Below are 22,197 nucleotides of genomic sequence, written 5' to 3'. Positions count from 1 at the left end.
ATCAAGGGAAATACTATATTATTCCTAACAAAGATATCTACATATATTTCAGGATGTTTTGTATCCTTGGAAATAATCAGAATTCATGTAAACATAACATTTTTGAAAACATAGCCTTTCCAAAAAAAAAAAGGTTGTCTCTTGGCACAACTTACACTGGGTACGGGGTAAGTTGAGCATTGGGACAGGGTAAGTTGAGATGCCTTGGGGATAGTGGGTGATGGTGCTGGTAGGTCAAAGTTTAGAGAAGTATGCAAATCCAATTTTATTGGTCACATACACATGGTTAGCAGATGTTAATGCGAGTGTAGCGAAATACTTGTGCTTCTAGTTCCAACAGTGCAGTAATATCTAACAAGTAATCTAACAATTCCCCAACAACTACCTAATACACACAAATCTAAAGGGGTGAATGAGAATATCTACATATAAATATATAGATGAGCGATGGCCGAGCGGCATAGGCAAGGGGCAGTAGGTGGTATAAAATACAGTATATACATGTGATATGAGTAATGTAAGATATGTAGACATTATTAAAGTGGTATTATTTAGAGTGGCATTGTTTAAAGTGACTAGCGATCCATTTATTAAAGTGTCCAGTGATTGGGTCTCAATGTAGGCAGCAGCCTCTCTGAGTTAGTGATTGCTGTTTAGCAGTCTGATGGCCTTGAGATAGAAGCTGTTTCTCAATCTCTCGGTCCCAGCTTTGATGCACCTGTACTGACCTAGCCTTCTGGATGATAGCTGTGTGAACAGGCAGTGGCTCGAGTGGTTGTTGTCCTTGATGATCTTTTTGGCCTTCCTGTGATATTGGGTGCTGTAGGTGTCATGGAGGGCAGGTAGTTTGCCCCCGGTGATGCGTTGTGTACCACCCTCTGGAGAGCCTTGCGGTTGAGGGCGGTGCAGTTGCCGTACCAGGCTGTGATACAGCCTGACACGATGCTCTTGATTGTGCATCTGTAAAAGTTTGTCAGGGTTTTGGGTGATAAGCCAAATTTCTTCAGCCTCCTGAGGTTGAAGAGGCGCTGTTGCGCCTTCTTCACCACACTGTCTGTGTGGGTGGACCATTTCAGCTTGTCTGTGATGTGTACACCCAGGAACTTAAAACGTTCCCCCTTCTCCACTGCTGTCCCTAATATGTGGATAGGGGGGTGCTCCCTCTGCTGTTTCCTGAAGTCAACGATCATCTCCTTTGTTTTGTTGACGTTGAGTGAGAGGTTGTTTTCATGACACCACACTCTGAGTGCCCTCACCTCTTCCCTGTAGGCTGTCTCGTCGTTGTTGGTGATCAAGCCCACTACTGTAGTGTCGTCGGCAAACTTGATGATTGAGTTGGAGGCGTGTATGGCCACGCAGTCGTGGGTGAACAGGGAGTACAGGAGAGGGCTGAGCACACACCCCGGTGGGGCCCCAGTGTTGAGGGTCAGCGAAGTGGAGATGTTGTTTCCTACCTTCACCACCTGGGGGCGGTCCGTCAGAAAGTCCAGAACCAGGTTGCACAGGGAGGGGTTGAGACACAGGGCCTCCAGCTTGATAATGAGCTTGGAGGGTACTATGGTGTTGAATGCTGAGCTGTAGTCAATGAACAGCATTCTTACATAGGTATTATTTTTGTACAGATGGCATAGGGCAGTGTGCAGTGCAATGGCGACTGTGTCATCTGTGGACCTGTTGGAGCGGTTTGCAAAATGAAGTGGGTCTGGGTGGCTGGTAAGGTGGCGGTGATATGATCCCTGACTAACCTCTCAAAGCACTTCATGATGACAGAAGTGGGTGCTACGGGTCGGTAGTCATTTAGTTCAGTTATCTTTGCCTTCTTGGGTACAGGAACAATGGTAGCCATCTTGAAGCATATGGGGACAACAGACTGGCGATGGAAGAACTAAGATATTTTCAGCTTCCAGGAATTGTGTACAGATCCTTGCGTCATGGGGCCGTGCATTATTATTATGAAAAATGAGGTGATGGCGGCGGATGAATTGCACGACAGTGGGCCTCAGGATCTCGTCATGGTACCTCTGTGCATTCAAATTGTCATTTGATAAAATGCAATTGTGTTTGTTGTCCGTAGCTTATGCCTGCCCATACCACAACTTCACCGCACCGCCACCATGGGGCACTCTGTTCACAATGTTGACAAGAGCAAACCTCTCGCCCACACAATGCCATACACGCTGTCTATGGTGTCAATTCCGATTCAAAAATCTAACTGACACGAGATGGTGCGCATGCAAGATGAAACATCATTGCATGAAATGCTGAGACTCAGATTTTTCACTTAGAAATGTACAGTTGAAGTCGGAAGTTTACATACACCTTAGCCAAATACATTTAAACTCAGTTTTTCACAATTCCTGACATTTAATCCTAGTAAAACTTCCCGGTTTTAGGTCTTAGGTCAGTTAGGATCACCACTTTATTTTAAGAATGTGAAACGTCAGAATAATAGTAGACAGAATGATTTATTTCAGCTTTTATTTCTTTCATCACATTCCCAGTGGGTCAGAAGTTTACATACACTCAATTAGTATTTGGTAGCATTGCCTTTAAATTGTGTAACTTGGGTCAAACGTTTCGGGTAGCCTTCCACAAGCTTCCCACAATAAGTTGGGTGAATTTTGTCCCATTCCTCCTGACAGAGCTGGTGTAACTGAGTCAGGTTTGTAGGTCTCCTTGCTCGCACACGCTTTTTCAGTTCTGCCCACTACTTTTCTATGGGATTGAGGTCAGGGCTTTGTGATGGCCACTCCAATACCTTGACTTTGTTGTCCTTAAGCCATTTTGCAACAACTTTGGAAGTGTGCTTGGGGTCATTGTCCAGTTGGAAGACCCATTTGCGACCAAGCTTTAACTTCCTGACTGATGTCTTGAGATGTTGCTTCAATATATCCACATCATTTTCCATCCTCATGATGCCATCTATTTTGTGAAGTGCACCAGTCCCTCCTGCAGCAAAGCACCCCCACAACATGATGCTGCCACCCCAGTGCTTCACGGTTGGGATTGTGTTCTTTGGCTCGCAAGCCCCCCTTTTTTCCTCCTAACATAACGATAGTCATTATGGCCAAACAGTTCTATTTTTGTTTCATCAGACCAGAGGACATTTTCCAAAAAGTACGATCTTTGTCCCCATGTGCAGTTGCAAACCGTAGTCTGTCTTTTTTTATGGCAGTTTTGGAGCAGTGGCTTCTTCCTTGCTGAGCGGCCTTTCAGGTTATGTCGATATAGGACTTGTTTTACTGTGGATATAAATACTTTTTTTCCTGTTTCCTCGGGCGTCTTCACAAGGTCCTTTGCTGTTGTTCTGGGATTGATTTGCACTTTTCGCACCAAGGTATGTTCATCTCTAGGAGACAGAACGCGTCTCCTTCCTGAGTGGTATGATGGCTGCATGGTCCCATGGTGTTTATACTTGCGTACTATTGTTTGTACAGATCAATGTGGTACCTTCAGGCGTTTGGAAGTTGCTTCCAAGGATGAACCAGACTTGTGGAGGTCTACAATTTTTTATGAGGTCTTGGGTGATTTCTTTTGATTTTCCCATGATGTTAAGCAAAGAGGCACTGCGTTTGAAGGTAGGCCTTGAAATGCATCCACAGGTACACCTCCAATTGACTCAAATTATGTCAACTAACCTATCAGCTTCTAAAGCCATGACATTTTCTGGAATTTTCCAAGCTGTTTAAAGGCACAGTCAACTTAGTGTATGTAAACCTCTGGCCCACTGGAATTGTGATACAGTGAATTATAAGTGAAATAATCTGTCTGTAAAACAATTGTTGGAAAAATTACTTGTCATGTACAAATTAGATGTCCTAAGCGACTTGCCAAAATTATAGTTTGTTAACAAGAAATTTGTGGAGTGGTTGTAAAACGAGTTTTAATGACTCCAACCTAAGTGTATGTAAACTTCTGACTTCAACTGTAGCAAAATTCCAAATGCCAACAAAGTAAAACATCTCATTGCATAGCAGTATCAAAGCAGGTCCCCCTCTCCCACCACACAGGGAACCCCACATTCTTCTAAATTCCCACCAACTTGAAATATCCCACAGACATCAATTCAACGTCTATTTCATGTTGGTTCAATGTAATTTAATTGAAATCACATGGAACAAATGTTGATTCACCCATTGTGTGCCCGGTGGGATGGTGACAGGGAAATGAAGAGAGCAAGCAGGTCAGTAAGGCAGACAACAGACTACAATGACGGATGGATATTTAACAGTATGACGTATATATGACACGTTACGTTATTGCATATGCTTAATGCAATAGGATGTGTCAACATAAATGACCAGGTTGGAACAGAAGGATATCATCGCATTTGAACATGCTCAAATGGGGTGAGCGCAGACTTCCTTCCTTATTTGTGGCGATATCATATCCCCAGTGCTTCCCCTCTCTTGCGTGCAAGAACATGATGCAATAATGGCAGAAGGAGTACAAGAGTGAGGAGAGAAGGAAGACTGAGACGTGGAGGCAAATGGACGGACGGGCAGTCAGATAGACGGACAGATAAAACATTTACAAAATAGCCAACAAATGCACTTCCTGTGGATTTGCTCTGAGAAGATCAATGGTAAAACGAAGATAACTCCACAAGTGAACCAGCTCATAAAGGTCAGCGTTGTGAAGTGTAAAGCCAATATACATTTTTTATATTTGTTGATACAAACATTGTGTATAGTGTCCAGAATGAAACGTTTCGGAGGGGAGGTGTGTTTTATTTTCCCTTGTTTGTGACGATGTTATGTCCATGTGCGTGTATGGCTGTATGTGATGATGTGTTGAAGATAAGTACATGATCTTTGCATGCCTATCAATGCTGAATGGAAATACAGCCACAGGGACCTAGCTGTAAACAAGTCCCTCTGGCCTTTGTCCAGTGCTTATTTGGAACCAGATCTTGCCGGAACAGGATCCGGAACCTCTAAATTTGGGACTGTTTCATTCCGGAACCTATTTGCCAGGATCCTTAACTCTCATGGCATGAAAAATCATTTCCACCAGGGGTGCAACTTTCATGGGGGACAAGTGACAGTTTTATCATTGGAATGTGATATAAAACAAGGCAACGGTGTGCTTTAGGACCATGCGGATGCCCCCGAGCGGCCGGGTAGGCTGTTTGGAGTGTTTATCCGACTGGATTTAAGACCACGTGGACACCACAGAGTGGGCTGCCAGGCTGTGTGAAGGCAAAGCTTCTGGAAGGCTGGCTGGACCAGCACAGGAGAGTTGGGTATAGTTCAGTGTACGCGTTGCGCTCTTTCACCGAGTTGTAAAAGGAACAGAAACTGGCTACTCTTTAGTTGACTGATATGCCTTACGCTGGCAAGGTAACTGCTTATTAACTCAACAGAAAAAACTAAACTAGTGTTTATTCGCAGTGCTGAGCTAGTATTGTAACTGACAATTAACGTTAGTTAATGTTTCATCCCCTCTCGACTGAGGTGAATGAATAAGCTACACTTCCTACGTTTTGCATAGTACTATAGGTTAATGCCTACCTTTTTAGGAGGACGATTTGCAGGCAGAGACAAATTAATGGGTGATCCATACTTATTGAAAATGAAAAGGCACAATGCTCGCTCACCATAGTAGACTAACCTATGTGCCTGTTGTGCCTTTTCAATCATGATTAAATTTGTTGATTGCACTTCTACTCACGTTGGTTGAGTGCCCTCCACTTCTTTTCATTATCAATATTTATTTGCAGACACTGTAGTAAACTACAGTCTCATCGTATTTAAGTTAATTTCATATTCAAGTTAACTGACACGTGATTCTCCACCCATGCAGGCAGCCTACTATTTCAACGAGACTACACATACTAGGCGTACTTGAACTCTCATGCCCAACTAGGAGAGGTAGGCTACTGAAGGTGAAGCACCGGATTCTGAATGTATGAATAATGCAAAAAATGTGTTTTTAGGCTAACTCGTACAGTAGGTAGGCTAACGTATACAAAGCAGAAAGAGGACCGTTTCAAAATAATCTGTGGGACAACAAAAATATTTTAATCACCAAAGTAGTTGTCTGACCGCCCGCTCCCGCCTGCAGCATGAAAGATCGGGACCTGCAGGCATGCCACGGAAATGCAGCCCTCTAGTGTAGTCAGTACACAACACTATGCTCATCATGTCTTAAAGGGATCAGATTGTGACAGGGGTCCCAGTAGTGTAAGACAGCCAGGGAAGACCAGTCTACGGAGCTCAAGGGAATTTTGCAGTATATTCAGTGAATGATGCAAAGTTCCATCTTGAATTGATGGGTAGACCTACAGTAGCTACAGGACAGCAGATTACGTTTAAAGCTACCGTCTGGGATCTGGGAATAATGGTCATTTCAATTATTGAACCATTCATTAAATTTTGGGATAATATAATGTATAAATGTACACCAAGGTAATTCTTTGTCATGCCTCATTTTAGGAGGATCAGATGGTGACAGGGGTCTCAGCAGCCAGGAAGCTAGGGGAGACCAGTCTGTGACAGAGGTGAGGAGATACAACACTTTCTTCTCTCTGTCCAGTAAACACTGGACAAGCCAGATGCTATTTTAAGGCAGTCTGACAAACACCCAAAGTTGATTTCCAAACTGTATCAAGGGTTGATAGAGGCTTTTCCCGATGACACAACACAAAAATGCAAGGAAGACCTGGGAGACGCTTCTGGTAATGATGAGAGAATACAGATCTGTTAGAATGCCCGGTCATGTTCATATAATCTCACACATAAATTACTGCAGTTTAAGACCATCCATAGAACGTACTATATGCCAGTGAAACTGACTGTCATGCACTCAGAAATTGTATTATTCTGCTGGAGGTGTAAAACATAAAAGGAGACATATTTGCATATGTTATGGTCTTGTGAAGGCTGGCTGAAATCTGGCAAATAGTATGTTCTTTAATCTCAGCAAGTCTACAGATTCTCCCTGTTTTTGTTTGCTTGGAAATGTTAATACTGGAGATACTGTGTAGCCAAGCATTTATAGCGGCTAATAAATGCATTGCCATTAATTGGAAGGTTGGTTATCCTTCCACAATGTATGGAACAAATGTCAAGTTATGTACAGTATCACTAGATTTGTTTTAAGATTAAGGGTATACTGTGCAACTTTCATAAGGTTTGGATGCCTTATATGGAATACTGTACGACAAAAGGAGTCTGTATTGAAAACATGTCCACGTCAGAGGAGATTTAGGCAATCCCTAGCTGCTGGGCTGCTCAGTCCTGGCCTTGGGGGTCTGCTCTACTGTTGTCACTCGGCCCTTGGCCTAACACACCTCTGAAAACAATAATGAATGTTTCACTAAGATCCTAAAGCTGATTGGGGTGTGTTGGGTTGGGGCGCTGCAGGGTGGTGGACCCTTAGGGGCAGGATGGGGTGACCCAGCTATTGTGTACAAGTGAAAAGAGCTCTACAGTACTATTAGGCCTATGATATGAATTATATGGAGGGTACACTGTTTCTGTGTCTTAATCTGTAGGTGTATGTGTGTTTTCATTCTGCTTTTGTTTTCCAAACCTTTCCCTTGAGATATAAAAAAAAAGATGAGAAGGAAGTTGTGTTCGGGAGAGAACTGAGTTATTGACTAGACTGGTGGTGTTGTGCGTGTAAGCGGCTCGGGTTGGCTGGGCGGTCTGGCTGAAATTTGTTATAGAGGATGTCTTAAAGACAATCAAAAGTTGTACTTTATTTGTAAGAGTTGTTCATTTGTTAGGCTATTGGTTAAAGGTGCAACACAATACTGATTATTGAATTATCATGGATCTAGTTCAGTCAATCACTTACCTAGCTTGATGACTGTGGGAATTGTTGCTTACTTTTTGTTCTACATAGAGATGGCTAGAAGGGCCATGGGTCATATTAGATTGTGTAGAAATGCAGGAAATGTGCTTTAGATGCCCCAAAAAATGGGAGGGCCCCCAGACCCCTGCCAAGTTGTGTCCCCCTCTGAAAATAGCACTGCTGGGTGATTTAAAAAGTCATAGTCAACTGATCGATAATTTAATAATACTCTGAGCAAAACTGTTTTTATTTCATTTACAATATGTTGAGTCTATGAGAATAGAAAGGTTCAGAACTTTTGTAAAACATCACAGCACATTTAAAAAAATATATGGCAAATAGAAATTGAAAAACTGGATGGTGTTCACAGATAGATGGGAAGGGTTGAGTGGAGCTGAAGGATGGGACTAAAAACAAACAGAAGATAACTACCGTAAAATATACTGTGTCCGTAAAATGTATATAGTATGTATAGGCTGGAAGTAGAAGCCTAAGTGTTGTTGTCCATTAGTTTACTCCAGGTAGGGGAGGGATGGTAGAGTTAGAGAAAAATAATAAAGGAAAATATATAAAAGTTTGGACAGTTACTGGTACTGTATATATTTACCCCAAAAATATATGGGGGATTGGAAATGATGCAGACAATTACATTGATGGAAGCCACAATCTATCTGCAATATTAAAGCTGATCTTCCCCCTAAAAAAAGGTATATATATTTTTTGCATTATTTTGTCCCCCCCACTTATAAAACAAAAGTTGCAGCCCTGATTTCCACTGTTTGCAATGTAAAAATTTGGCTAATTCAAGTTGACTCCTTCCGGCTGAGAGGTGGGGCACTCTGCTGAGAGTCAGAATTGGCCGACGTCACGTGGCCCGAGTCTGGGCCGCCTTCGGCAGTATTACTTATGGCTAGGATGCGGGGATTGAGCTCGGGCCGATTCCGGTGTGAGGTATCTGGCCCAAATGTATTACTTGGGGCTTGGCCCGATTTCCGTGTGAGTTATCTGGCCCAAATGTATTACTTGGGGCTCGGGATGATTGGGGCTACTCTCTGGCAGATGATTACACGGGCTGCTTTATATAATTAACATTTCATAATTTATTTTTCTATATTTTGTCATTGTTTCTGTGAGAAAAAAAATAGAATTAACATTTAAATAAAATTCTTTAAGAGTCCTGTGTAGTATTTTGATACTTTGTGCAGGGCAATTGATAAGCATTACAGATGCTGGGTCGAGACGGCCGTGCCCGGGAGACCCATGAGGCGACACACATTTGGCCCAGCGTCGTCCGAGTTAGGGGAGGGTTTGGCCGGCCGGCCGGGATGTCTTTGTCCCATCGCGCTGTAGCGACTCCTATGGCGGGCCAGGCGCATGCACGCTGACACGGTCACCAGGTGTATGGTGTTTCCTCCTACACAAGATGTTTTGTATGTAGAAAATGTATAATGGTAATATTTAAAATGACTAAATCGGGTAATTTTGTATACATTTATTTAAATTTGCATCGGGCTGCTTCTGGGGGGATTCTGGTAAGATGACGGCAAAGTCGGCTGAATTCCGGTAGACTGAAACGGCCCAAGTACATCGGGCCGTTTCCGTCTACCGGAATTCAGCCGACTTTGCCGTCATCTTACCAGAATCTGGATTCTGGGCAGTCATTAATTTTGATTCCGGGCAGAGTCTGACACCTGATTCCTGGGCTGATACAATCAATTGGGCCGATACCTCATTGCTAGCTGGGCAATCACCAGGCATGCCTACAGTCGGGATTGCACGGCAAATCTGTCATTCATGCAGCCAAAACAGTTTACAGTTGGGAATGCGCGGAAAATCTGTCAGTCATGCAGCCGAAACAGGCCTTTACTGATATTTCAGATACAATCGCGGCAAAAATACAGGTTGGAAAGCAAATGGATTCTGTTGAAAAGAGAAGACTATTCTGTCTGTAGGCTACCAAGTTTTCAACTTCCAAATAGACCTATTGAGCAAACAGCATTGTTTACCAAGTAAAACAAGAGATACATTTTACCACGAGCACATCGCCAGTGAGTGAGTGAAACTGGAAAGCTTTTTTAGGACTGTAATTTCCTCCTGGTATTGTACAATATGTGTCTCCACACACCTAGGTCTAGGCTATTGATGTATTGAAGACAAGTTTGTTTTTATTGATCTCAGATTCTTAGTTTGTTAGTGTCAAAGTAGCCTGTCATTTTGATTTAAAATTATGTAGAATTGCATGAAATGCGTTTATAAAGGCCACATTTTTCACAAACCCTAGGCTACAAAATGTTTTCCCCATTTGTACAACTTCTGCAAATGCATTTACTGATCTATGCCAGTACGCAAAAGCAGAGCTTCTGTTTGCTCTTTGTGGTCTAGGCTGGGTAACCATAAAGCACTTTGTGACAACTGTATGTTGATGAAAAAGTGTTTTATGGATACATTTGATTGATACTCTCTTTGGGAATTGTGTAATATCCATTGTTGTCCTCTCATTCTGTGTCTCTCTCTCTTCTATTCATAGATCTATATTTCATACCATGTGTTCTAATTCTTATTTCTCTGGTCATTCTATTCAACAGTAGTGAGGACTGCTAATCCCGAAGATCTACAAACCACAGATTCTTCAACTCCCTCCCAAAATGGCGTCAGACATCTCCATCTCCGCTGGCCCCCCAAGCTCCCCTCCACCTCTCCTCTCACCTCCTCTCCTTTCTCACCTATCAAACCAGATCGGCATCTCCATCCTGGTCCTAGCATTCGTCTTCGGTTTCCCCGGTAACCTGTTTGTTGTGTGGTCGGTGCTGTGCCGTGTGAGGCATCGTTCAGTTACCTGCCTGCTCGTCTTAAACCTCGCCGTGGCCGACGCGTTGGTGTTGCTAAGCTCCCCGCTTTTCCTGCGCTTCCTGGCAGGCGGGCGAGGCTGGGAGTTTGGGGCGGTGGCCTGTAAATTGGTACACTACCTGTGCTGTGTCAACATGAACGTGTCCATCTACCTGATCAGCCTGATGAGCTTGGATCGCTGGCTGGCTGTCGCAAGGCCCTTCCTGGCCCAGAGGATGAGGACAAAGAAAACTCTGATGGCCGTTCTACTGGGGATCTGGTTGCTGGCTTTCGTCTTTGCACTGCCCATGGCCTTCTATCGCAGGTGGGGCTGTTTGTATGGGTTGTGTGTATGGGTTGTGTGTATGGGTTGTGTGTATGGGTTGTGTGTGTGCGAGAGGCATGAGAGAGAGGAAATATTAAAATACACTTACACGAACAAAAAGGCTTATCATTCTTCAATACTGATCTGAAGATTTTTGTTTGCATTACAGGCTGTTTATTTCTGTAGTTCCCGAGCTCTTAAACACTTCTCTAATAACCTGCGAAGTATGGCTGCAATAAAGACAACCTGGAACACTCCCATTGTCTCAATCAAACAAACTCTCTCTCTCTCTTTTGTCCTTATGCATTCCTCAAGTCACACACTGTGGTCCTGGGGAACATCCATGAGACCCATCATGTCTCCTTCATGTTATAAAATGTCTCTCTCTCTCTCTCTCCTCTCTCCTCTCTCCTCTCTCTCTCTCTCTCTCTCTCTCTCTCTCTCTCTCTCTCTCTATCTATCTATCTATACCTAGTAACCTGAAGCTGCACTTGAACAGCTCTGTGACCGTCTGCATGTCGTACCACTGGAAAAGTGTGGGTCACCAGGTGTTCCAGTACCTGTTTGAGACCGTCCTGGGCTTCTTCCTCCCCTTCACTTTCATCACCGTCTGCTACACCTCTGTCATCTGTGGACTACGCAGGGCCATGTTCCAGCACAAGGGACGGGGAAACCGTCTCATCCTCCTCATCATCGGCACCTTCGCTCTCTTCTGGCTGCCCTACCACGTGGTCAACATCTTACAGGTATGAGAGTTTGCCAATGTATTTCAAGTTACTGCACATTATGAAGCAGTTCATTTGTTGTGTGTCATACAGGTATAATAACAGGTATAAGCCCTATCTGTCTCTCTTGTATCTGCCTCTCTCTCAGGTGATTGGTCTACTTGGTGGTAACGACACTCTGTTTAAAGCAGCCGCGGTGGCCCGTCCCAACGTCACAGCGCTCGCTTTCCTGAGCAGCAGCGTGAACCCTGTACTGTACGTATTCGCTGGCAGCTCCCACATCCGCCAGGCCGGTCTCAGCTTCATGGCCAAGCTCTTCGAGGGCACCAACATTGAGGGAGGGACCTCTGCCTCCTTTACCCGCTGCACAAAGTCCAGCCGGAGTGGTTCTTCAGCCCCACTCAAGCTGGGGCGGTCGGGGAAGGGGAAGGAGGGGGATGGGAATAGTGTGACGGAGCTGCAGGAAGTCGAGGTCAAGGTTAAGTCCAAGCCGGAGCTCAAGACTTTGACATCCAATGATCCGTTGGAGTAGTGTTACTTTTTGTGGCCTACTGTACTAGTCATAGGTTAACCGTATTTAATGTATTTCACAGATCTTTGATACAATTTGTGCTTTATAGCTCGCGTTTGTGGTTGCCTCCATGCAATTTCTGGATAAAAATATTATAAAATACACTTAATGTTTTAACCTGTTGACAAATCGAGTCAGTATAGCGATTTCTTCAAGGAAGAAGGGAAGGAATTGTTCGAGACACTTACACGCAAGGTAGAGGGGAGAGTGTGGTAATTTGAGCCAAAGGGGTAAGTTGAGCCACCCTTGTTTCTCGGAAACCATACACAAAATTAATAATTTGACCCAATATTTTATGGTGTACGTGAAGGAAGAAACCACATGGGAAAAGCAAGTTAGGTCCAAAAAATGGATTTTCACCAAGTCAAATGAATTTATCGTGTTAGAGTTTATATGATGCTTGTATCTAAACCAAAGTAGATCATTTTCAGATTGTTCTATACATCAGTTTTGGTCTCGATAAGCTTCAACATGAGGTCCTAAACCTAGCATGAAAGTGCATCCTTGTAGTTGTGTGAGCTAATATAGTCAATGTTTGTTTTGGGGTAAGTTGAGCCAATGGCTAGTTGAGCAAATTGAAGTGTTTTCTTCTCATGCGTAATGCAAGGCATTATCACTGGGATATGAGGTAACAACAGGGCCTTGCCTATGTTAAACGTGTTTTAAAAAAGTACAGAAGTGTTTGTTAGGCATTTAGCCTGTGTTAAAATATGCTTAAATTATTTAAAGAGAAAAAAGTGATTGTAATTCTGTTGATACGTGTTTGGGAAATAAAGATAGACTTGGTTTTAAAAAGGTAGTGGTAATATTTTATTCAGTACAGAATTTTTTTGGCAGCTTTACTTACCACTTTCCTGCGGCTCAACTTACACCATACATACCCAGTTTATTTTTAATTTTTTATACAAGCTATGTTTTCCAAAACTGTAATATTTATATGGATTATGATTATTTCCAAGGATATACAACATCCTGAAGAATATAGTGATAACTTTGCTAGAAAGAATACTATATTTACCTTGACGGGGTGAAACTGAATGTAAACAATGGCTCAACTTATCCCAATGACTTGAGCTGTGTTTGGAAACTCGAATTTGCACGATGATCTCATTATTATAATCATAGTTAATTATTACAAAATATCTGAGCAGGCGAAGCCGTGTGGAACAGTTGCCAGCTATTGATGCACCATTATTCAAATGCTTTCAACACACAGATTCTAAAACATCACATACAGTGACTAACTTCAACAAACATAGCATACTGTAACAAGCAATAACAGAATGCATTAGATAACTTTGTACTTTAGGTGTCAATAGTAAGGGAGAGTGGGGTAAGTTGAGCAAGTCTTTACATTCAGCATCACTACATCAAGGGAAATACTATATTATTCCTAACAAAGATATCTACATATATTTCAGGATGTTTTGTATCCTTGGAAATAATCAGAATTCATGTAAACATAACATTTTTGAAAACATAGCCTTTCCAAAAAAAAAAAGGTTGTCTCTTGGCACAACTTACACTGGGTACGGGGTAAGTTGAGCATTGGGACAGGGTAAGTTGAGATGCCTTGGGGATAGTGGGTGATGGTGCTGGTAGGTCAAAGTTTAGAGAAGTATGCAAATCCAATTTTATTGGTCACATACACATGGTTAGCAGATGTTAATGCGAGTGTAGCGAAATACTTGTGCTTCTAGTTCCAACAGTGCAGTAATATCTAACAAGTAATCTAACAATTCCCCAACAACTACCTAATACACACAAATCTAAAGGGGTGAATGAGAATATCTACATATAAATATATAGATGAGCGATGGCCGAGCGGCATAGGCAAGGGGCAGTAGGTGGTATAAAATACAGTATATACATGTGATATGAGTAATGTAAGATATGTAGACATTATTAAAGTGGTATTATTTAGAGTGGCATTGTTTAAAGTGACTAGCGATCCATTTATTAAAGTGTCCAGTGATTGGGTCTCAATGTAGGCAGCAGCCTCTCTGAGTTAGTGATTGCTGTTTAGCAGTCTGATGGCCTTGAGATAGAAGCTGTTTCTCAATCTCTCGGTCCCAGCTTTGATGCACCTGTACTGACCTCGCCTTCTGGATGATAGCTGTGTGAACAGGCAGTGGCTCGAGTGGTTGTTGTCCTTGATGATCTTTTTGGCCTTCCTGTGATATTGGGTGCTGTAGGTGTCATGGAGGGCAGGTAGTTTGCCCCCGGTGATGCGTTGTGTACCACCCTCTGGAGAGCCTTGCGGTTGAGGGCGGTGCAGTTGCCGTACCAGGCTGTGATACAGCCTGACACGATGCTCTTGATTGTGCATCTGTAAAAGTTTGTCAGGGTTTTGGGTGATAAGCCAAATTTCTTCAGCCTCCTGAGGTTGAAGAGGCGCTGTTGCGCCTTCTTCACCACACTGTCTGTGTGGGTGGACCATTTCAGCTTGTCTGTGATGTGTACACCCAGGAACTTAAAACGTTCCCCCTTCTCCACTGCTGTCCCTAATATGTGGATAGGGGGGTGCTCCCTCTGCTGTTTCCTGAAGTCAACGATCATCTCCTTTGTTTTGTTGACGTTGAGTGAGAGGTTGTTTTCATGACACCACACTCTGAGTGCCCTCACCTCTTCCCTGTAGGCTGTCTCGTCGTTGTTGGTGATCAAGCCCACTACTGTAGTGTCGTCGGCAAACTTGATGATTGAGTTGGAGGCGTGTATGGCCACGCAGTCGTGGGTGAACAGGGAGTACAGGAGAGGGCTGAGCACACACCCCGGTGGGGCCCCAGTGTTGAGGGTCAGCGAAGTGGAGATGTTGTTTCCTACCTTCACCACCTGGGGGCGGTCCGTCAGAAAGTCCAGAACCAGGTTGCACAGGGAGGGGTTGAGACACAGGGCCTCCAGCTTGATAATGAGCTTGGAGGGTACTATGGTGTTGAATGCTGAGCTGTAGTCAATGAACAGCATTCTTACATAGGTATTATTTTTGTACAGATGGCATAGGGCAGTGTGCAGTGCAATGGCGATTGCGTCATCTGTGGACCTGTTGGAGCGGTTTGCAAAATGAAGTGGGTCTGGGTGGCTGGTAAGGTGGCGGTGATATGATCCCTGACTAACCTCTCAAAGCACTTCATGATGACAGAAGTGGGTGCTACGGGTCGGTAGTCATTTAGTTCAGTTATCTTTGCCTTCTTGGGTACAGGAACAATGGTAGCCATCTTGAAGCATATGGGGACAACAGACTGGCGATGGAAGAACTAAGATATTTTCAGCTTCCAGGAATTGTGTACAGATCCTTGCGTCATGGGGCCGTGCATTATTATTATGAAAAATGAGGTGATGGCGGCGGATGAATTGCACGACAGTGGGCCTCAGGATCTCGTCATGGTACCTCTGTGCATTCAAATTGCCATTTGATAAAATGCAATTGTGTTTGTTGTCCGTAGCTTATGCCTGCCCATACCACAACTTCACCGCACCGCCACCATGGGGCACTCTGTTCACAATGTTTACAAGAGCAAACCTCTCGCCCACACAATGCCATACACGCTGTCTATGGTGTCAATTCCGATTCAAAAATCTAACTGACACGAGATGGTGCGCATGCAAGATGAAACATCATTGCATGAAATGCTGAGACTCAGATTTTTCACTTAGAAATGTACAGTTGAAGTCGGAAGTTTACATACACCTTAGCCAAATACATTTAAACTCAGTTTTTCACAATTCCTGACATTTAATCCTAGTAAAACTTCCCGGTTTTAGGTCTTAGGTCAGTTAGGATCACCACTTTATTTTAAGAATGTGAAACGTCAGAATAATAGTAGACAGAATGATTTATTTCAGCTTTTATTTCTTTCATCACATTCCCAGTGGGTCAGAAGTTTACATACACTCAATTAGTATTTGGTAGCATTGCCTTTAAATTGTGTAACTTGGGTCAAACGTTTCGGGTAGCCTACCACAAGCTTCCCACAATAAGTTGGGTGAATTTTGTCCCATTCCTCCTGACAGAGCTGGTGTAACTGAGTCAGGTTTGTAGGTCTCCTTGCTCGCACACGCTTTTTCAGTTCTGCCCACTACTTTTCTATGGGATTGAGGTCAGGGCTTTGTGATGGCCACTCCAATACCTTGACTTTGTTGTCCTTAAGCCATTTTGCAACAACTTTGGAAGTGTGCTTGGGGTCATTGTCCAGTTGGAAGACCCATTTGCGACCAAGCTTTAACTTCCTGACTGATGTCTTGAGATGTTGCTTCAATATATCCACATCATTTTCCATCCTCATGATGCCATCTATTTTGTGAAGTGCACCAGTCCCTCCTGCAGCAAAGCACCCCCACAACATGATGCTGCCACCCCAGTGCTTCACGGTTGGGATTGTGTTCTTTGGCTCGCAAGCCCCCCTTTTTTCCTCCTAACATAACGATAGTCATTATGGCCAAACAGTTCTATTTTTGTTTCATCAGACCAGAGGACATTTTCCAAAAAGTACGATCTTTGTCCCCATGTGCAGTTGCAAACCGTAGTCTGTCTTTTTTTATGGCAGTTTTGGAGCAGTGGCTTCTTCCTTGCTGAGCGGCCTTTCAGGTTATGTCGATATAGGACTTGTTTTACTGTGGATATAAATACTTTTGTACCTGTTTCCTCGGGCGTCTTCACAAGGTCCTTTGCTGTTGTTCTGGGATTGATTTGCACTTTTCGCACCAAGGTATGTTCATCTCTAGGAGACAGAACGCGTCTCCTTCCTGAGTGGTATGATGGCTGCATGGTCCCATGGTGTTTATACTTGCGTACTATTGTTTGTACAGATCAATGTGGTACCTTCAGGCGTTTGGAAGTTGCTTCCAAGGATGAACCAGACTTGTGGAGGTCTACAATTTTTTATGAGGTCTTGGGTGATTTCTTTTGATTTTCCCATGATGTTAAGCAAAGAGGCACTGCGTTTGAAGGTAGGCCTTGAAATGCATCCACAGGTACACCTCCAATTGACTCAAATTATGTCAACTAACCTATCAGCTTCTAAAGCCATGACATTTTCTGGAATTTTCCAAGCTGTTTAAAGGCACAGTCAACTTAGTGTATGTAAACCTCTGGCCCACTGGAATTGTGATACAGTGAATTATAAGTGAAATAATCTGTCTGTAAAACAATTGTTGGAAAAATTACTTGTCATGTACAAATTAGATGTCCTAAGCGACTTGCCAAAATTATAGTTTGTTAACAAGAAATTTGTGGAGTGGTTGTAAAACGAGTTTTAATGACTCCAACCTAAGTGTATGTAAACTTCTGACTTCAACTGTAGCAAAATTCCAAATGCCAACAAAGTAAAACATCTCATTGCATAGCAGTATCAAAGCAGGTCCCCCTCTCCCACCACACAGGGAACCCCACATTCTTCTAAATTCCCACCAACTTGAAATATCCCACAGACATCAATTCAACGTCTATTTCATGTTGGTTCAATGTAATTTAATTGAAATCACATGGAACAAATGTTGATTCACCCATTGTGTGCCCGGTGGGATGGTGACAGGGAAATGAAGAGAGCAAGCAGGTCAGTAAGGCAGACAACAGACTACAATGACGGATGGATATTTAACAGTATGACGTATATATGACACGTTACGTTATTGCATATGCTTAATGCAATAGGATGTGTCAACATAAATGACCAGGTTGGAACAGAAGGATATCATCGCATTTGAACATGCTCAAATGGGGTGAGCGCAGACTTCCTTCCTTATTTGTGGCGATATCATATCCCCAGTGCTTCCCCTCTCTTGCGTGCAAGAACATGATGCAATAATGGCAGAAGGAGTACAAGAGTGAGGAGAGAAGGAAGACTGAGACGTGGAGGCAAATGGACGGACGGGCAGTCAGATAGACGGACAGATAAAACATTTACAAAATAGCCAACAAATGCACTTCCTGTGGATTTGCTCTGAGAAGATCAATGGTAAAACGAAGATAACTCCACAAGTGAACCAGCTCATAAAGGTCAGCGTTGTGAAGTGTAAAGCCAATATACATTTTTTATATTTGTTGATACAAACATTGTGTATAGTGTCCAGAATGAAACGTTTCGGAGGGGAGGTGTGTTTTATTTTCCCTTGTTTGTGACGATGTTATGTCCATGTGCGTGTATGGCTGTATGTGATGATGTGTTGAAGATAAGTACATGATCTTTGCATGCCTATCAATGCTGAATGGAAATACAGCCACAGGGACCTAGCTGTAAACAAGTCCCTCTGGCCTTTGTCCAGTGCTTATTTGGAACCAGATCTTGCCGGAACAGGATCCGGAACCTCTAAATTTGGGACTGTTTCATTCCGGAACCTATTTGCCAGGATCCTTAACTCTCATGGCATGAAAAATCATTTCCACCAGGGGTGCAACTTTCATGGGGGACAAGTGACAGTTTTATCATTGGAATGTGATATAAAACAAGGCAACGGTGTGCTTTAGGACCATGCGGATGCCCCCGAGCGGCCGGGTAGGCTGTTTGGAGTGTTTATCCGACTGGATTTAAGACCACGTGGACACCACAGAGTGGGCTGCCAGGCTGTGTGAAGGCAAAGCTTCTGGAAGGCTGGCTGGACCAGCACAGGAGAGTTGGGTATAGTTCAGTGTACGCGTTGCGCTCTTTCACCGAGTTGTAAAAGGAACAGAAACTGGCTACTCTTTAGTTGACTGATATGCCTTACGCTGGCAAGGTAACTGCTTATTAACTCAACAGAAAAAACTAAACTAGTGTTTATTCGCAGTGCTGAGCTAGTATTGTAACTGACAATTAACGTTAGTTAATGTTTCATCCCCTCTCGACTGAGGTGAATGAATAAGCTACACTTCCTACGTTTTGCATAGTACTATAGGTTAATGCCTACCTTTTTAGGAGGACGATTTGCAGGCAGAGACAAATTAATGGGTGATCCATACTTATTGAAAATGAAAAGGCACAATGCTCGCTCACCATAGTAGACTAACCTATGTGCCTGTTGTGCCTTTTCAATCATGATTAAATTTGTTGATTGCACTTCTACTCACGTTGGTTGAGTGCCCTCCACTTCTTTTCATTATCAATATTTATTTGCAGACACTGTAGTAAACTACAGTCTCATCGTATTTAAGTTAATTTCATATTCAAGTTAACTGACACGTGATTCTCCACCCATGCAGGCAGCCTACTATTTCAACGAGACTACACATACTAGGCGTACTTGAACTCTCATGCCCAACTAGGAGAGGTAGGCTACTGAAGGTGAAGCACCGGATTCTGAATGTATGAATAATGCAAAAAATGTGTTTTTAGGCTAACTCGTACAGTAGGTAGGCTAACGTATACAAAGCAGAAAGAGGACCGTTTCAAAATAATCTGTGGGACAACAAAAATATTTTAATCACCAAAGTAGTTGTCTGACCGCCCGCTCCCGCCTGCAGCATGAAAGATCGGGACCTGCAGGCATGCCACGGAAATGCAGCCCTCTAGTGTAGTCAGTACACAACACTATGCTCATCATGTCTTAAAGGGATCAGATTGTGACAGGGGTCCCAGTAGTGTAAGACAGCCAGGGAAGACCAGTCTACGGAGCTCAAGGGAATTTTGCAGTATATTCAGTGAATGATGCAAAGTTCCATCTTGAATTGATGGGTAGACCTACAGTAGCTACAGGACAGCAGATTACGTTTAAAGCTACCGTCTGGGATCTGGGAATAATGGTCATTTCAATTATTGAACCATTCATTAAATTTTGGGATAATATAATGTATAAATGTACACCAAGGTAATTCTTTGTCATGCCTCATTTTAGGAGGATCAGATGGTGACAGGGGTCTCAGCAGCCAGGAAGCTAGGGGAGACCAGTCTGTGACAGAGGTGAGGAGATACAACACTTTCTTCTCTCTGTCCAGTAAACACTGGACAAGCCAGATGCTATTTTAAGGCAGTCTGACAAACACCCAAAGTTGATTTCCAAACTGTATCAAGGGTTGATAGAGGCTTTTCCCGATGACACAACACAAAAATGCAAGGAAGACCTGGGAGACGCTTCTGGTAATGATGAGAGAATACAGATCTGTTAGAATGCCCGGTCATGTTCATATAATCTCACACATAAATTACTGCAGTTTAAGACCATCCATAGAACGTACTATATGCCAGTGAAACTGACTGTCATGCACTCAGAAATTGTATTATTCTGCTGGAGGTGTAAAACATAAAAGGAGACATATTTGCATATGTTATGGTCTTGTGAAGGCTGGCTGAAATCTGGCAAATAGTATGTTCTTTAATCTCAGCAAGTCTACAGATTCTCCCTGTTTTTGTTTGCTTGGAAATGTTAATACTGGAGATACTGTGTAGCCAAGCATTTATAGCGGCTAATAAATGCATTGCCATTAATTGGAAGGTTGGTTATCCTTCCACAATGTATGGAACAAATGTCAAGTTATGTACAGTATCACTAGATTTGTTTTAAGATTAAGGGTATACTGTGCAACTTTCATAAGGTTTGGATGCCTTATATGGAATACTGTACGACAAAAGGAGTCCCTATTGAAAACATGTCCACGTCAGAGGAGATTTAGGCAATCCCTAGCTGCTGGGCTGCTCAGTCCTGGCCTTGGGGGTCTGCTCTACTGTTGTCACTCGGCCCTTGGCCTAACACACCTCTGAAAACAATAATGAATGTTTCACTAAGATCCTAAAGCTGATTGGGGTGTGTTGGGTTGGGGCGCTGCAGGGTGGTGGACCCTTAGGGGCAGGATGGGGTGACCCAGCTATTGTGTACAAGTGAAAAGAGCTCTACAGTACTATTAGGCCTATGATATGAATTATATGGAGGGTACACTGTTTCTGTGTCTTAATCTGTAGGTGTATGTGTGTTTTCATTCTGCTTTTGTTTTCCAAACCTTTCCCTTGAGATATAAAAAAAAAGATGAGAAGGAAGTTGTGTTGGGGAGAGAACTGAGTTATTGACTAGACTGGTGGTGTTGTGCGTGTAAGCGGCTCGGGTTGGCTGGGCGGTCTGGCTGAAATTTGTTATAGAGGATGTCTTAAAGACAATCAAAAGTTGTCTTTGTACTTTATTTGTAAGAGTTGTTCATTTGTTAGGCTATTGGTTAAAGGTGCAACACAATACTGATTATTGAATTATCATGGATCTAGTTCAGTCAATCACTTACCTAGCTTGATGACTGTGGGAATTTTTGCTTACTTTTTGTTCTACATAGAGATGGCTAGAAGGGCCATAGATTGTGTAGAAATGCAGGAAATGTGCCGCGATTAGAGAAGAGAAAAATAATAAAGGAAAATATATAAAAGTTTGGACAGTTACTGGTACTGTATATATTTACCCCAAAAATATATGGGGGATTGGAAATGATGCGGACAATTACATTGATGGAAGCCACAATCTATCTGCAATATTAAAGCTGATCTTCCCCCTAAAAAAAGGTATATATATTTTTTGCATTATTATGTCCCCCCCACTTATAAAACAAAAGTTGCAGCCCTGATTTCCACTGTTTGCAATGTAAAAATTTGGCTAATTCAAGTTGACTCCTTCCGGCTGAGAGCTGGGGCACTCTGCTGAGAGTCAGAATTGGCCGACGTCACGTGGCCCGAGTCTGGGCCGCCTTCGGCAGTATTACTTATGGCTAGGATGCGGGGATTGAGCTCGGGCCGATTCCGGTGTGAGGTATCTGGCCCAAATGTATTACTTGGGGCTTGGCCCGATTCCCGTGTGAGTTATCTGGCCCAAATGTATTACTTGGGGCTCGGGATGATTGGGGCTACTCTCTGGCAGATGATTACACGGGCTGCTTTATATAATTAACATTTCATAATTTATTTTTCTATATTTTGTCATTGTTTCTGTGAGAAAAAAAATAGAATTAACATTTAAATAAAATTCTTTAAGAGTCCTGTGTAGTATTTTGATACTTTGTGCAGGGC

At 43.0% G+C, this 22,197-nt stretch overlaps 1 protein-coding gene across 3 annotated transcripts; it reads left to right on the top strand.

The window, feature by feature from the left end:
- The first annotated feature begins 4,339 nt into the window (after window positions 1-4,339).
- Window positions 4,340-13,046, top strand: LOC120049766 (leukotriene B4 receptor 1-like). Of its 3 annotated transcripts, XM_038996167.1 has the most exons (5): window positions 4,340-4,626; window positions 6,438-6,502; window positions 10,386-10,951; window positions 11,427-11,697; window positions 11,825-13,046. In XM_038996167.1, the coding sequence occupies exons 3-5, from the start codon at window positions 10,446-10,448 to the stop codon at window positions 12,206-12,208; spliced, it is 1,161 nt and encodes a 386-aa protein (XP_038852095.1). In that variant the 5' UTR covers window positions 4,340-4,626; window positions 6,438-6,502; window positions 10,386-10,445; the 3' UTR covers window positions 12,209-13,046. The 3 variants fall into 3 exon arrangements, with proteins under 3 accessions (XP_038852095.1, XP_038852097.1, XP_038852096.1); XM_038996169.1 differs by lacking the exon at window positions 6,438-6,502 and having other exon boundaries at window positions 10,389-10,951; XM_038996168.1 differs by lacking the exon at window positions 6,438-6,502.
- Window positions 13,047-22,197: the final 9,151 nt, after the last annotated feature.

Source organism: Salvelinus namaycush, chromosome 6 (genome assembly GCF_016432855.1).
Source record: "Salvelinus namaycush isolate Seneca chromosome 6, SaNama_1.0, whole genome shotgun sequence".
In the NCBI taxonomy this organism is placed as follows: domain Eukaryota; kingdom Metazoa; phylum Chordata; class Actinopteri; order Salmoniformes; family Salmonidae; genus Salvelinus; species Salvelinus namaycush.
The sequence above is the reverse complement of the archived record's forward strand: the minus strand, read 5'-3'. Positions and strand labels throughout refer to the sequence as shown.